This window comes from Bubalus kerabau, chromosome 21 (assembly GCF_029407905.1).
Source record: "Bubalus kerabau isolate K-KA32 ecotype Philippines breed swamp buffalo chromosome 21, PCC_UOA_SB_1v2, whole genome shotgun sequence".
Classification (NCBI taxonomy): Eukaryota; Metazoa; Chordata; class Mammalia; order Artiodactyla; family Bovidae; genus Bubalus; species Bubalus kerabau.
The window spans coordinates 11,546,613-11,563,000 of record NC_073644.1 but is presented as its reverse complement, the minus strand read 5'-3'; the positions used below and the strand labels follow the sequence as shown (position 1 = coordinate 11,563,000).

The following is a 16,388-nucleotide window of genomic DNA, read 5'->3' as shown; positions in this document are numbered from 1 at the left end:
ACTGAACATTGAATGCATTTTCCTTCTCCTATATTATCCAATTAAATAAGAAAATATTTTTATTTATGTTACACAATATTTTTGTTTTCTAGACATCCTCCCCAGAAAGATTTTCCATTCTATGCTAATCTAAATGTATTAAAGTAAACATTTACATGTAATGTTGCTAATTTTCCAGAAGCAAATTATGGCAGATATTTCTGAAGTCAGAGATATGATAAGTTGCCTGATTTAACCTTTCACAAATACTGCAGTATGAAAAGAGGAACTTTGAAGAGGAATTTTGGAATTATATTATGATGCAATTTCAAAAAAAAACTATTGCAGCAAGAGACTACACTTAAATGAATTTTACATAAAAGGACATAAACTTGGAAAATGTTTGCTGCTGCTGACTCATCCCTTTATCAGACACCTCCTATTTCTGTCATATCCAATTTAACTAATGTGATATTTCGTTTGTGGATGACACTCATAATTCTGCTGAATTAATAACTTTTAGCATCTGCCTGTCCATGACTTTTAACTTTTCAGTTGCTAAATAGAGATTTTTAGTTATAGCTCCATTAATCCAAAGGTTTCCCAGGTGGTGCCAGTGGTAAAGAATCCACCTGCCAATGGAGGAGACACAAGAGACGTGGGTTCGATCCCTGTGTCTGGAAAGTTCTCTGGAGTAGGACGTAGCAACCCACTCCAGTATTCTAGCCTGGAAAATTCCATGAACGAGCCTGGTGGGCTACAGTCCATGGAGCTGCAGAGAGTCGGACAAGACTGAAAGACGAAACACATACCATTAATTTAAACCTTAAGTTGAAGAGCTAAGTGGCAAAATTAAGGTGGTTTTGAGTTAAAAATATTTTTAAATTATCAAAATAACTCATTTTTTTCTTTACCTATGTTACAAAGATATTTCTAATGTAGCAAGGTGTGGTTCGGGAACTCCGTGACTCTAGAATCTTTTACAGTAGGAAGGAAACTAGAATTCCGTTTTGTTTTCCACTCTTTGCGTTTTCATTATTTGAAACAAGGCTGGGAAGAATTCAGTGATTTGCCCCCAGCAAGAACCTGTTAAAGAAAATAACTCATTGTTTTAATAGGAGGGAGTAAAGTTGTTTCTTTAGTATGCTAATCATTTTTTCTGTTATATTTTAATTGCTTTAGCTCTATAATATTTTATTTATTGTTTTTATTTTCTTTTTTGTTCTTGCTTGTCTGAAGTCTGTAGGAAACATGAGGTCAGAGTGGCTGGTTTAGAATCAGGGGTTGGAATAAATAGAGACCAGAACTGAGGGTTATAGAACCAAGAGGTTAATAAAGATTTTGATTTATACTCTGAATGGATTGGGAAGCCTGAGGAAAGATTTGAATACAGGAATTACATAATTTGACTTACTTTATAAAAAGCTTTATTTGACTGCTGTTTTGAGAAAGAAAATACAGATCCACAAGGAGAAGCAGAGAGTGCGGCAGCTTATTAAAATAACCGAGATCATGGTGGTTGACTGGGGCAGTAGTGGTGAACTTAGAAAGTGAATTGATTTATTAAATTATGTGAAGGCTAAGTTCAGTTGATTTATTTTTAGTCTGAATATGGCACATCAAAGAAAAAATACTAAGCATAAGTGAAATATTTTGGGCTTGATCAAAGGGAAGGATAGAAGTGATATTTGCTGAGATGGCAAAGAACAGGGCTTCCCCAGAGGCTCAGCTGGTAAAGAATCCACCTGGAATGCAGGAGACCCTGGTTCAATTCCTGGGTTGGGAAGATCCCCTGGAGAAGGGATAGGCTACCCACTCCAGTATTCTTGCCCTTCCCTGGAGTCTCAGCTGGTAAAGAATCCACTTGCTATGCAGGAGATCTGAGTTCAATCCCTGGGTTGGGAAGATCCCCTGGAGGAGGGCATGGCAACCCACTCCGGTATTCTTGCCTGGCGAATCACATGGACAGAGGAGCCTGGTGGGCTACAGTCCATGAGGTCGCGCAGAGTAGGACATGACTGAGCAACTAAGCACAGCACAGCAGAGGAACATTTGAAGAAGTACTTAGTCTTTTCAAAACGTTAAGCTTTGGAATTCTATGGAAGTGATAAGTAGAAAGTTGGGTGTGTGGATCAGGAGTTCAGGGGAACACCTTCAGGATGGAACTAGACATTTGGAGGTTGTTAGAGTTCTGATATATGTGCAATACCACGAGTGTGCATGAGCTGTCCAAAGGACTGAAGGCATCGAGGGAATGGGTACCCTCCAATATTTAACTCTGTCTTATAACTATTCTAGTAAATTTTATCTGAAGGAAGAATGACTAAACATGTGCTAAAAATGTTGTTTTATTGTTCTTTAAAATTTGAAATTGCTTTGTCCTTAATTTATGAATGTAATATATATTTATAAATATGTAAACCTAGACAGCATATCAAAAAGCAGAGACATTACTTTGTCAACAAAAGTCTGTATAGTCGAAGCTATGGTTTTTCTGGTAGTCATGTATGGGTGTAAGAATTGGACCATAAAGAAGGCTGGGCACTGAAAAATTGATGCTTTCTAATTGTGGTGCTGGAGAAGACTCTTGAGAGTCCTTTGAACTGCAAGGAAATCAAACCAGTCAGTCCTAAAGGAAATCAACCCTGGAAGGACTGATGCTGAAGCTGAAGCTCCAATACTTTGACCACCTGATGCGAAGAGCTGACTCATTGGAAAGGCATTCTTTCCTGATGCTGGGAGAGACTGAGGACAAGAGGAGAAGGGGGCGGCAGGGGATGAGATGGTTAGATAGCATGACTGACTCAATGGACATGAATCTGAGCAAACTCCAGGAGATATTGAAGGACAGAGGAGCCTGGCATTCTTCAGTCCATGGGGTTACAAAGAGTTGGACATGACTTAGGGACTGAACAACAAAAACAATTATGTATTCATTTTTTACTCAAGATAGTGATTACAATTTTAATAAAACATTCTCTTTCATATCTCAAATTGTATCATTTTTCCTGTTTTGTTTTTTCCATCAGACATTCTATTCTTTAGTCCTTGTCACATTTTTTTAATACTCTTGAGGCTCTACCTATGTCCAGAGGTCCTTGATTTTCCACTCACAATGATGAATGACATGTATACCTGTGGTGGATTCATTTTGATATTTGGCAAAACTAATACAATTATGTAAAGTTTAAAAATAAAATAAAATTAAAAAAAGAAAAAAAGAAAATGGAATTATTTTAGGTAATTGATGTGGATTCCCTCTACTGCCATGTATGAAAATGTGTTTTCCTCCCTCTTCTCTCCTTTGAGGGGTTTACTGAAAGTTCTGTTGACAATGGAAGGGCTGATTATTGATCTAGTTCCCTGGGAAGTAATGACCAAGATCTCAGAATTGAAGTAAGGGGCACTCAATTACCAGCATGAGTTAAATTTTACTCTGGTGAACACAGTCCCAAACCTGTTGGTTGCAATTTGTTATTCTTTTATTAGAAAAGTGACTTTTATTTTATTTTGGCCAGAGATTAATGCCACGCTGTCTATTTAACCGACATGAAAGTGGAGGGAAACGTGTGGAGACAGCCTTTTACTGGACTTTGTTGCATGGCGTCCTGTTTCACTTCTGCCTCGCATGGTGTATTTTCCACATTACCAGCTCTGAACGTGGAGCCTTTGTGTAGTTGGCAAATCAGCTCCTCCTTTCACTGTGGTCCATTTCTAGTATGTTGGGGTGTTGGTGTCTTCTGTTATGCTCCTTCTGCTATCTATTTCTATAAGCTTATTGCTTTTCAGAACATTATTAAGACACTAAGTTTTATAATTATAGATGGAGCATTGGTTTATGATTAATAACTCAGGTAATGAATTTGGCAGGAATGTTCTCAAATTTTCTTCCCCCAGTTATTAGCTTTGTGAATTTGGGAATGTTACTTAAGCCTAGTAAAAATATGGTTTATTTTTCTTTTAGGGGTAATAATCAGACCTAACACAAAGGATTACTGTCAGCATTAAGTAAGGAACTATATATCAAGCCTGGTTTCTTGAGATTAGTATATGCTTAATATTACTATTTGGAGTGGGAAATGGCAACCCTCTCCAGTATCCTTGCCTGGAGAATTCCATGGACAGAGGAGCCTGGTGAGCTGCAGTCCATGGGGTCACAAAGAGTTGGACATGACTGAGTGACTAAGCACACAATACTATTATTAACAATAATAACATGAGTAACATTATTTAAAAATTTTACATAAGTGATATAATGATGGTTTTATATTCTGATTTATTGTCTGGTAGTATGCCAATTATGTAATTTTAATTCTGGAAACATTTACCTACATAGTATGAAGAAAACATGTTAACAAAACAAAAAGCACATGTGCATATATCCATATATTAAATGTATATCAAATGTTATGATTCTGCTGAAAACTTCTAAGAACAGCTATAGGGAAAAATCATTGTTTGCATTTCTAGGATTTTTCTCATTCTTATGTTTCTTTTTATAGACAATTTTTTTTTCCAGTAGTTGTAGGTTCACAGAAAGATTGAATGGAATGTGGTGTTGCCTGATAGCTCAGTTGGTAAAGAATCCACCTGCAATGCAGGAGACCTCAGTTTGATTCCTAGGTCAGGAAGATTCGCTGGAGAAGGGAAAGGCTGCCCACTCCAGCATTCTTGGGCTTTCCTTGTGGCTCAGCTGGTAAAGAATCCACCTGCAATGGGGACACCTGGTTTCGGTCCCTGGGTTGGGAAGACCCCCTGGAGAAGGGAAAGGCTGCCCACTCCAGTATTCCGGCCTGGAGAATATCATGGGCTGTGTAGACCATGGTCCATAGGGTTGCAAAGTGGGTCACGACTGAGTGACTTTCACTTACACTTACTTACATATAATTCCCACCCCACATTCATATGTGGCTTCCCCCATTATCAAAATCCTTCACCCCATTTATTCATTTATTGACATACAGTCACCCAAATTACTTTAAGGTTCATTTGGTGTTATACATTCTATTGGTTTAGACAAATATATATCAACATGTTATACATGTATAACTATATGGGCTTCTCTCATGGATCAGATGTTAAAGAATCTTCCTGCGATGCAGGAGACCCAGGTTCCATCCCTGGGTCAGGAAGATCCCCTGGAAAAGGAATGGCAGCCCACTCTAGTATTCTTGCCTGGAGAATCCCATGGACAGAGGAGCCTGGTGGGCTACAGTCCACGGGATTCAGAGTTGATTCAGAGTTGATTCAGAGGAGCCTGGTGGGCTACAGTCCACGGGATTCAGAGTTGGACAAAACTGAGTGACCTCCACTATTGTAACAACATGTATCCATCATTCGAGTTTATCATACAGAATAATTTCTCTGCCCTAAAAATCCTCTATGCTCCAAGGATTCATCCCTTCCTCCTCCAGTCCCTGGAAACCACTGACCTTTTTACTGTCTCCATAGTTTTGCCTTTTCTAGAATGTCATAAAGATGGAATCATACAGTATGTAGCCTTTTCAGAGAGACTTCTTCCACTTAGTAATATGCATTAAATTTCCTCCATGCTCTTCATTTGTCTGACAGCTCATTTCTTTTTAGTGTTGAACAATATTCCATTGTCTGCATGTACCAGAGTGTGTTTATGTCATTTTCCTGCCATACTTTTCTATGGCAATTAATTGGCATCTTCTATAGATGTTCTACATATGTCTTACAAACTTGAGTGTCATATAGATGTATTGTTTCCAGTGCCCAAATTTATCTCTGCTACGATCTATGCACTATTTATATTTCATAGCAAATATACATAAGTAGGATTACAAAGAATACTATGGTACTGATATTCAACACTGAAAGATCAGAATTAATTGGATTAGGTTAGAATCCAGTTGGTCAATTATTAAGAATCTGTGGAAGTAATGAAGATTTGTCTAATTTTCAAGTGGTGGATTTAGATTAATGAAGATTAGCTGATTTACTTTTCCAACAACACAGAATTTTTCAGCTGCAAGTGTAAAGAAGTACACAGTTCAACTGCAAAACCTATAATAGCAACAACAAAACCTATCAGATTCCACACACACACACACAAAAACTGAAAGCAAAATGAAAGACTAATATGAATAATCCTGGAACCAGCCTTTGTAATTTGTGATTATGAATTTTTCTTTTTGCAGTTTGAAATTCTTCATGGTCAACATAAAAATGAAATGGAAGAAGTATCAGGACTTATAAGGGAAGAATCAAAATCTCAAAACAGCAATGACAGAGTGCTCTATGAGTTAAGAGCAGAGGTAAGATTTTGGATAGAGTAGTGTACTAAAGCATATCTGAAGGTTATTAAATAATATGGTGTCCTAAGAAGTAAAACTGGGGAGTCTTTGGTTATTTTATGAAAAAGAATGCTGCTGAAAATAAAAAATAATACATCAGTTCACATGTGATTTACTTATTTATTTGGCCACAATGCAAGGCATACGGGATCTTAAGTTCACTGTCCAGGGATCGAACCCATGCCCTCTGCAGTGGAATCACAGAGTCTTAACCACTGGACCACCAAGGAAGTCTGGTGATTTAAAATGTGATTTAAAATACTGTGAAATTATATTGGTCCAACACTATGTCTGAATTACCTGAATGTTACAAAGACATTATTTGACTGAAAAAAGCACCCTATAGCTGATACATTTTACTATAAATAAACACTTATTAAACTTTTGATTAGCTGCCTGGGATCTGATATGTTAAGATATTATCTGGAATAATGACATACAAGTTTTGTTGCATGTAGTTCCTGGTTGAATTTCACGTGGCCTTTGGCAACTAGCTGTAGGCAGAACAATGTCATTTTGGTTATAGTTAATCCATTTCTTAGATATACCAAGTAAAACAGGAGAAATCTCTATATTCCACTCCCATACCAACAACAACAAGTTAATTTTCAGATGAAACACTCTGTTTTATTAGCCTTGTTGATAAAGAAGGAATTATCCTTAGAGATAGGAGGGGAGAATAAATTGTTTTTACTTTATAGAACACTGTGTTAGTGCATTAAAATTGGGAAATCATAAATTATTTATTTTGTAACAGGTAATTCTGGAAGATGTCTTAGATACAAATGTGTAGGAACAATTCAAGAAATGGAATTAAGCAAGTGAAAAATAGACTGGGAGGAAAGTAATTTGTATTAGAAGATTTCTCCCTTATAAAATTCTGTCAAGACTGAATTCACACCACAGTGTTTTATATCAGGTGATATAGGACAACGGAAAATGCATAGATTTTGGAGCAAAAATGGCTCCATCACTTACTGATTACTTTATCCCGGTCCACTGCTTAAGCCTCTGAGTCTCAGTTTACAGGTTGTAATAATGGAAGTAAGAGGAATTACTGGCTACCACACAGGATTTTTCAAAAGTTTACACACTGCAGGGGAAGAGTGTTGGAGGCAGAGTGCTTTACTGTTGGGAATTAGCCAAGGTAGTTAGCTCCGCCTGAGGTTAGTTTTTCCCTTGTCACCTCTTCTGAGTCATATAAGGAGTGTTGGGTGAGGCAGGGCATATGGAGACACCCTGATGAGAAAGACCGACCTGTTGAAAACATCTCTTCCTAACAATTACGTCAAAGGGAAAAACAAATGATGGCTCTTTTAACTTTTGTTTTCTAAAAGGAACCAAACCATCAGGGTAGATACCACTTCTTGGCCCTGAGATCTGAGAAGCATCTTTGACGAGGTACTGAACAGCACATAGAATACAGGCTTATTTAGGACTTAGAGACAAATGCATGGAAGTCACATATGGGTGTTCTTACTCCCCTAAAAAGCTGGCAATTTTGTCTTAGATCGTCATTTTCAGGATATTTTGGGAACCATAGCAATACAGGATCTCTGATGCGCAACTTTTTTAGTTTGGTGTAATAGAAAGTTCCGAGACTCATTTGAGGAAACCATTTCACCTCCATAGAGCTCAATTATGTATCTTAAATTCTATACAGTTTGCCCACCTAAATACACTTTTCCACAAGACATTCAAGCACTCTGAGACATAATTTTGCTATTTTGAAATTCTTAGTGAAGCTCTTAATGCTGAAAGCTAATGTAGACATGAATTGGCTATGTCTTTGGCTGTGTGCACTTGAATGCTATATTCAGTTGAATTAAACTGAAGAAAGGAGACTTTGTTCAAAAGAAAACAAATATTGGGAGAAATTCTTAGAGAAACAGTGAGCCCCTGTGTGTGTGTTGTGTAGGTGGGTATATGTGCTCATTTGAATTTTAAACCAGAATAGAAGCTATGATTTTTTTTTGAAAAGAAGACATAACCATTGCATTGTTTCACTTTTTACACTGGTTATATTTAGGTCTTAAGATCATATCATGACTTTTTATGTTTGCATAAAAGTCATTGGGTGATTATACTGTAATTTAATATAATCTATTTTTTTTAATCTGCTTACTTTTATTATTAGATATATAAATCTGCCTGCAATGTGGGAGACCTGAGTTTAGTCGCTGGGTTGGGAAGATCCCCTGGAGAAGGGAACGGCTACCCACTCCAGTATTCTTGCCTGGATAATTCTGTGGACAGAGGAGGCTGTCTGTGGTCCATGGGGTCTGTCTATGGACCTGGCTATGGTCCATGGGGTCTCACAGAGTGAGACACGACTGAGAGCCTGACACTTTCACTTTCACATGTAATCAACACTGCAGTAAATATGCATGGGCAGATACATCTTTAGATATTCAAAAAATGGCTTAGGTTAAATTCCTAGAAATAGACTTTTTCAAAAGAATGTTTATTTTTTTCAGTATTTTATACACACTGCCAAATTGTCCATTAGAAAATTATATCAATTTATATTTGTATTCACCTGCAATGTATAAGCATGTTCGCTGTATAGCCAACAATATATATTATTGTTTTTTAATACTTCCCTAGTTGATAGGCCAAAAAGATCATTTTAATTTGTATTTTATTGAACTAAATATACACTTCTAGTTGTTTGCTCATTTTTATTGGTATAATGTTTATTGTAATAGCTACCATTTGCTGAGAACTTACTGTATACATCAATATATACTGCTGGGTTGTTGAAATATAAAATCTTATTTTATATTTTAACACTTTTAGGTTCTGTGTATTCTTAGCTACTTTTAATGGAAAGCATCCTAGAGAACTTAACTTTGCTCAAGGTTACAAAGATAACTTCAAATGTTATTGAGATCATCTTTTACCTCTGTTCTCCTTTAGTTCCAATTTCTCTGGAACGCACACTCAGGTCAGATTTTCAGCAGGTTAGGAGCTTAGTTAGCAAAGGTTACCAGCTCTGAGTTAAATCCTGAAGCCATGTGTTTTCAGCAGCTCGTAACTGACATTGCTACCTTGGTTTCTCCTCTTCTTGTGGATTTACTAAAGCAATGACTCTGGAAATGTGATTGATTTTAATTTCTGGAATTAAAAAATAGTGTTTTCATATCAGACATCATGATTTTCTAACCATTGATGATTCTTACGTATCATGGACACCTTTTTTGAAACTGTTTGTTGCTAATACCCACCAATTTGATAACAATATTGTTTTCACCTATTGTTTAGTCACTGAGTTGTGTCTGAGTCTTTGCGACCCCATTAACTGCAGCACACCAGGCTTCCCTGTCCATCACTATCTCCCTGAGTTTGCTCAAACTCATGCCCATTGAGTCAGAGATTGCTGTTGTTCAGTCATTCAGTCGTGTCCAACTCTTTGAGGAGTGCGTTTTGCTTGTCTTTCAATCTGCCCAGCCTCTTTCAGAAGTAGTTTGATGACGATCTTAGAAATTGGATTGGTCAAAGAAATTTAAAATGCAGCCCTGATTTAAAAAAAGGCTCCACAGTATTTAAAACATTGACTCTTCTGGTCAGTGTGTGATGAGGTGAATTCTCTAAGCATGGAGTCATTTGATAAATAAATGTTAACATGTGCATGTATGGATGTGTTAATGGGGCTTCTCTGGTGGCTCACACAGTAAGGAATCTGCCTGCAGCGCAGGAGACCTGGGTTCAATCCCTGGATCAATGAGATCCCCTGGAGAAAGGAGTGGCTACCCACTCCAGTGTTCTTGCCTGAAGAGTTCCATGGACAGAGGAGCCTCGTGGGCTACCGTCCATGGGGTCACAACGAGTAGGACATGACTGAGAGACTAACATCACCATGCATATATGCATATGCATAACCAATGCATTTCATCTTTTCTCCACATTTAAGATCAAGACCCCTTGAACTAGAAAGGAGAGTTTATTTAGAATGGACATGGACTGGCATTCCTAGTGAAGAAATCATTACTTCTTTCTACAACCTAGCTCTTGCTCCAAAGCAAACTCATAATCAGGAAACACTCGCATTACATTTTTTAGGCCAAAGTTTTGGGTTATTTTCCAAGAGAAAATAATTAGTTTATCTTGTATTATTCAAAAAAAATGTATCACTTACAATTCAGTTTCAAATTTTCAGGAGTTTTGATTTCGTATTTCTTTTCTGTGGTTTGTTGTTTTTTCTTCTCACCTACTCACACATTTATATCTTATTCCTGTTTCATTTCAGAAAGATTAAGTCGATATGCTTTTCCCTTAGTTGTTGTAGTTTAGTCGCTCAGTTGTGTCCAACTCTTTTGTGACCCCAGGAACTGTAACCTGCCAGGCTCCTCTGTCCATGGAATTTCCCAGCAAGGACACTGGAATGGGTTGGCATTTCCCACTCCAGGGTGTCTTCCCATACTTTTCCCTACTAACTCAGTAACTCACATAGAAACTCTGAACACTATATGTAAAGCAAACATAAAGGACTCGCCCAGTTGAAGACAAGTGGCCTTCCGCCAGGTACCTGGGAACCTAAGAAATGACATGAGGTCAGTTGCCTGGTTTTCTTTTCCCTGCATATATCCCAGAATTGGAGCTGAAGAGGCCAGAAACCTGGAAATAACAATAGAACCAGATGAAAACAAAACACAACTGAAATCCGTTTGCTCTAATCAAAGGACCAGGGAATGGCCAGCTTAGCAAGACAGGAAACTTGTAGACGAGAAATGTTCTAACCCATGAAATAACTACAGAGAACAGTGGTGTTCCACCTCAACTCCCATTAATAAAGCTGACCGGGGAGCCTACACTTCCACTCTTGCAAGGCAGTAGAAAGTTGCTCAGTCCTTTCTTCTGAAGTGGTGGCATTGAAGACTCAGTTGGAGCCAGGGTCTCATCCCCATTGGGCAATAATGAGACCTCCAGACTTTTTCCTTGGTGTCAGTGAAAATCAGGTGGGGAGCCTGTATTTCACCTCCACCCTCTCCCAGCTAACGAGGTCTAGTGGAAGCAGGGACTCCCATCCCCCTCCAGCAGGGGGCATCCCCACCCAGGTATCAGTGGGGATTTGTGGGGAACCTGGACTTGTACCTTCATCTGGAAGTAATGAGTTAGTGCTGCCTCTTTACCTTTCAGAATGGTGTGTCTGAGGAACCCACCTATGTTTAGATAAAATAGAGTCTCATAAGATAATACTGAATATGTTCAGAACACAACTGAATATTACTCATCATATCAAGAACCAAAATATCTCAGAGTGAATGAAAAAGGCAAGCAAGAAATGCTGATTCTGCAAAGACAGAGATGTTTGCATTCCTTGGCAAGGATTTTAAAGTGGCCATCATAAAAACGCCTTAATCAGCAATAGTAACCATGCTTGAAACAAATAGAAAAAGTAGCCATGCCTAGCCACTTGTGCTTAGCCACTCAGTCATGTCTGACTCTTTGCAACCCCATGGACTGTAGCCCACAAGGCTCCTCCATCCATGGGATTCTGCAGGCAAGAATACTGAAATGAGTTGCCATGCCCTGCTCCAGGGAATCTTCCCAGTCCAGGGATTGAACCCTAGTCTCTTATGTCTCCTGCATTGATGGTGATTTCTTTACCACTGGCCCCACCAGAGAAATAGAAACTACAAATAAGAAACAAATGGAAAGGTTAGAAGGGAAAAGCATAGTAACTACAATTTTAAAGAAAATTATGAATGGAAGGGAGAGGGGAAAGGATCCAGTCTGAAACAGTCTGGAAGAGAAAAAGCCTTTGCTAACAAGGATTGTGGTAGGGGGCCTGTGGGATGCTAACAAATATCAAACACTTAAGCCTCTGGAGGCCAATGTGAGAGGAGAAATTATGTGGGCTGAAAAATATTACTCAAAGAAATAGAGTGAAAATTTTCCAAATATAGGAAAAGGATCAAATCTGCAGTCAAGATGCTTAGCAAACCCCGATCAGTATAACCTCAAGTAGGTCCACATCAAGACACATTAGTCAACATGTGGATAATTGAGAAAAAATAATCTTGACAACAGGAAGGAAATTACACCTGAGCTATGGGAAGAAATAATCCAAATGACGGTGAAGATTGCATCAGAAACCATGGAGGCCAGAAAAAAGTAGCACACACTTGTCCAAATTCTAAAAGAATTGTCAACTCAAAGTACTATATCCAGTCAACGTGTCCTTTAGGACACTTTCAGATGAAAGAAAACTAAGATAAATTGTCTCCAGTAAGTAAGCACATGAAAAGATGTCAATACATGAGCCATCAAGGGAATGCAAATTAAAACCACAGTGCGCTTGTAACTACATGCTTATCAGAATGGCTAAAACAGAAATTAGTAACAGCAGCAATGCTGGTGAGAATGCAGAGCTACTGGCCATGCACCTTTCTGCAGGAAGTGCACATCATATGATCACATAGGAGAACATGCACCTTTCTGCAGGAAATGCACGTCATATGATCACATAGGAGAACATGCACCTTTCTGCAGGAAGTGCACATCATATGATCACATAGGAGAACATGCACCTTTCTGCAGGAAGTGCACATCATATGCTCACATAGGAGAACAGTCTGGTGGGTTCCCAAATGACAACTCTCGTATGACCAAGAAGTTGCACTCCTGGGTATTTCTCTCAGAGAAATGAGAATGTATACCTGCAAACGGATATCCACACTTACACATGGATCTTTAAAGTAGTTTTGTTTGTAAATGCCAAAACTTGGATACAAAAACAATACCTTCAGTGAGGAAACAATAAGCCTTTACAACCATACCTTGGGATACAGCTCAGCAGTTAAATGGAATGAATTTTTTATCTGTACAGCAATCTGGATGCATCTTTGGAAAAGCATTTTGAGTGAAAAATCTTAGAAGATAACATAAGCCCATAATTCCATTTGTATTACAGTACTGAAATTACAAATTTTTCGAAACAGAGAGCAGATTAGTGGTTTCAGGGGATGAAGGAGGGATTGGAGGGGAGTGTGTGTGGCCATAAAGAGGCAACATGATACATCCTTCTGATGAAAATGGCCCCTATTTTGACTATATTATTGTTGACATCTGGTTATTACATTGTTACAACTATTGAGTTGTAAGATGTTAACACTGGGCCAAACCGTATATAGGGCACTTGGGATTTATTTTGATCATCTCTTACAACTGCTTAAGAATGTACAATTATCTCAAAAATACAGTTAAAAACTTCCAGTCTTCTCTCAGTATGTATGACAAGTTCCACCCTTTCTATATACTCCTCTGAAAATAGGCATCTTTATTTCCATTTTTGGGGTCCCAGAGACCTGAGTCCAAATTCTTACCTTGGCACTTTCTTGCCATCTGGCTTCCTAACAACTACATAGGTTTTCTTCTTCTTTTTTTAGAAAATACTTTTTTTTTTTTTATCTATATTTGGCTGTCCTGGGTCTTTGTTGCTGCGAGGGCTTTTCTCTAGTTGCAGTGAACAGGCTTCTCAATGCGGTGGCTTCTCTTGCAGAGCATGGGCTCAGGGCACACGGGCTTCAGTGGTTGCAGCACGTGGCTCGGTAGCTGCTGCTCCCAGCTCTAAAGCACAGGCTCGGTAGTTGTGGTGCTCGTGTTCAGTTGTTCCATGGCATGTGGGATCTTCTCGATCCAAGCATCAAACGAATGTCTCTTGCATTGGCAGGCAGATTCTTTACCTATGAGCCACAAGGGAAGTCCCTACGTAGGCTTTCTGAGTCTGTTTGATTGTCTGCAAAATAGAGTTTAGGTAATAGCTCATCTAAAGGATTAATTCATCCATATATGTGAAGTACTAAACATTGTATATTATATATACGTAGTAGGTGTGTAAGGAATACATGTTTTCTCCCTTGTTATTCAAATTTCATTTTGTAGATCCTATATCGGAATGACAATCAGATTTTTATGCATTAGTAACACTGTAGATGATTCTGTGGTATCCCATAGAAGACTTCAGGATACTTCTATAATATGCATGTGTTCTTCCTCTCCTCAGCTGTAAACTTTTTGGAATTTAAGGGCACTGTCTTACAGTAAGGACTTCCCTGGTGGCTCAGACAGTGAAGTGTCTTGCTTACAATGCAGGAGACCTGGGTTCGATCCCTGGGTCGGGAAGATCCTCTGGAGAAGGAAATGGCACCCCACTCCAGTACTCTTGCCTGGAAAATCCCATGGACAGAGGAGCGTGGTGGGACTGCAGTGACCACAGATTCTGGTGCCAAATAGGTCTCCAATACATGTTTGCTGGGGGTATTGCATCTTTTAATGTGAATAATCTGGCTCCAAAATTAGTCTGTATACCTTCCAAAGGAGTAGAATCCTTTCCTATTCTTGAATCACTAAGTGTTTTGAATTATATCTTTTCACACATTGACACTTAGGCAAATCTCAAGTGATCATATGGACAAACACCATGAGAGTCTGGAACTGGAAAGAACCTAAAAGTTACCACATAGTCCTTCATTTCACAGGGTCCCTTTCTGACATTAGTGAATTACCCACAGTGGCACTGGATGTATCCCCCTCCCCACGCCTTTGACACATTTTCTCTGATGCTTCATTCGTATTAAAATCTTTTCACATCATATGAGAATATGCTCTTTATTTTTTAATTTATTTGTAATTGGAGGATAATTGCCTTACAGTGCTGTGTTAGTTTCCACCCTACAACATGAATCAACCATAAGAATACACATATCCCTTCTCTCTAGAGCCTCCCTCCCACCAATGCTCTTTAAATGATTTCTTTTTCTTCCTCCTCCTAACTGAATGCAGTATGATATAAGCTGAAGGAACCAAATATATTCATTTTTCTCTTTTTCAGAATGTCTATATTTATTTACTTTTAAAATGCTGCTTATTAAGACAAAAAGGCCCAGATGGGCAACATGTTAAATTTAACTTGTGATTATATAAGTAGTCTTCTTTATTTTGCATATGCAGGATAAAACATAAACATTTTGCAACATAAGATTTTTTCATGTTCAGCAATTGTGTCATTGTTGGGGTTTAAGGCAAATTTTCTCCATGTGTGCGTACCAACTGGATTCTCAAAATGACAGTGAAATGAAAAACAAAGCCAGGCAATGAAATAGTAGTTTATATGCTCATCCGCTCATTGTCTAATTCAGTCATTTATTCAGCAAATATTTATCAACAATTTCCAGTATGCTTGGTATTAGAATTAAGCACCGGGGTTTCAATAGAGTGGTTGCCACCTTGGGGAGCAAACCAACCAACCCAGACAGTTAAACCCAGTGTGTTAGGTACTTAGATGGGTGGAAAATAGTGATCTGTGTGAGCTCATAGAAAAGGTGTTGAGGATGAGATGTGAAGGACGAATAGCATCGAAGTTACGTAAAGACGAAAGGTAGAGGTAAGGACTGTGAGTGGTAAAGGGAGTAGCAGGTGAGACAGCTAAAGACTGCAGTATTGCCAGCAAATAAATGTAATACAAAGAAATGTTCTGACTGTTACACAATAGGGAGGGTCGAAGAGGATCCTTCCTCATGGGCCTCTGTTCTTAGTAAGGGATGCAAAGAAGAATCTGAAGTCTTACAGTGGCAAAAACTAGTTTATTGAGGAAAGAACAGAAGAACACCTCAAGGAAGAAGTGAGTCAAACCAGGAGAGGGACTGGCAATGGAATGATGAGATACATGGTTTTCAAGACAAGGCTTTTACATATTCATCTAGGTGGGCATGGAATGACAGTTTTGATTGATTGTTGCAAGTTGCAAAGCAACAGGCTCTATTGCTCATGTCTTTCCCATAATTCAGCCTGTTCTAATTAGATGTATGTATGTATAGAATATTTATGAGCCTTTTATAGGCTCCAGGCTGCCTAAGGTCACTTGAGGACACAGCTGTGCATCAAGGTGTAATGTGCCCAAGTTGGAGAAGCCCCTGTGGTTAGTTTGTATCCACTGTGTGCCTAGGGACCCTGGAGTTGGAAAAATCTGTGGTTATTTTGTATTAATAGCCTATCCATGAACTCTCCTGGGCCACTTGCAGGGTGTCTGGGGTGGGGTTTAGAGATTATCTTGAATCTTTTTCTGTTAGACCACCCTCTTTTGCT

At 38.6% G+C, this 16,388-nt stretch overlaps 1 protein-coding gene across 1 annotated transcript in view; it reads left to right on the top strand.

Annotated features, from left to right (window-relative positions):
• Positions 1 to 16,388, top strand: part of CCDC102B (coiled-coil domain containing 102B) — a 227,602-nt gene that overhangs the window by 27,087 nt on the left and 184,127 nt on the right. Inside the window, exon 4 of the mRNA XM_055559652.1 lies at positions 6,144 to 6,260. Coding sequence (XP_055415627.1) covers positions 6,144 to 6,260 — 117 coding nt within the window. The remainder of the gene's footprint in view (positions 1 to 6,143; positions 6,261 to 16,388) is intronic.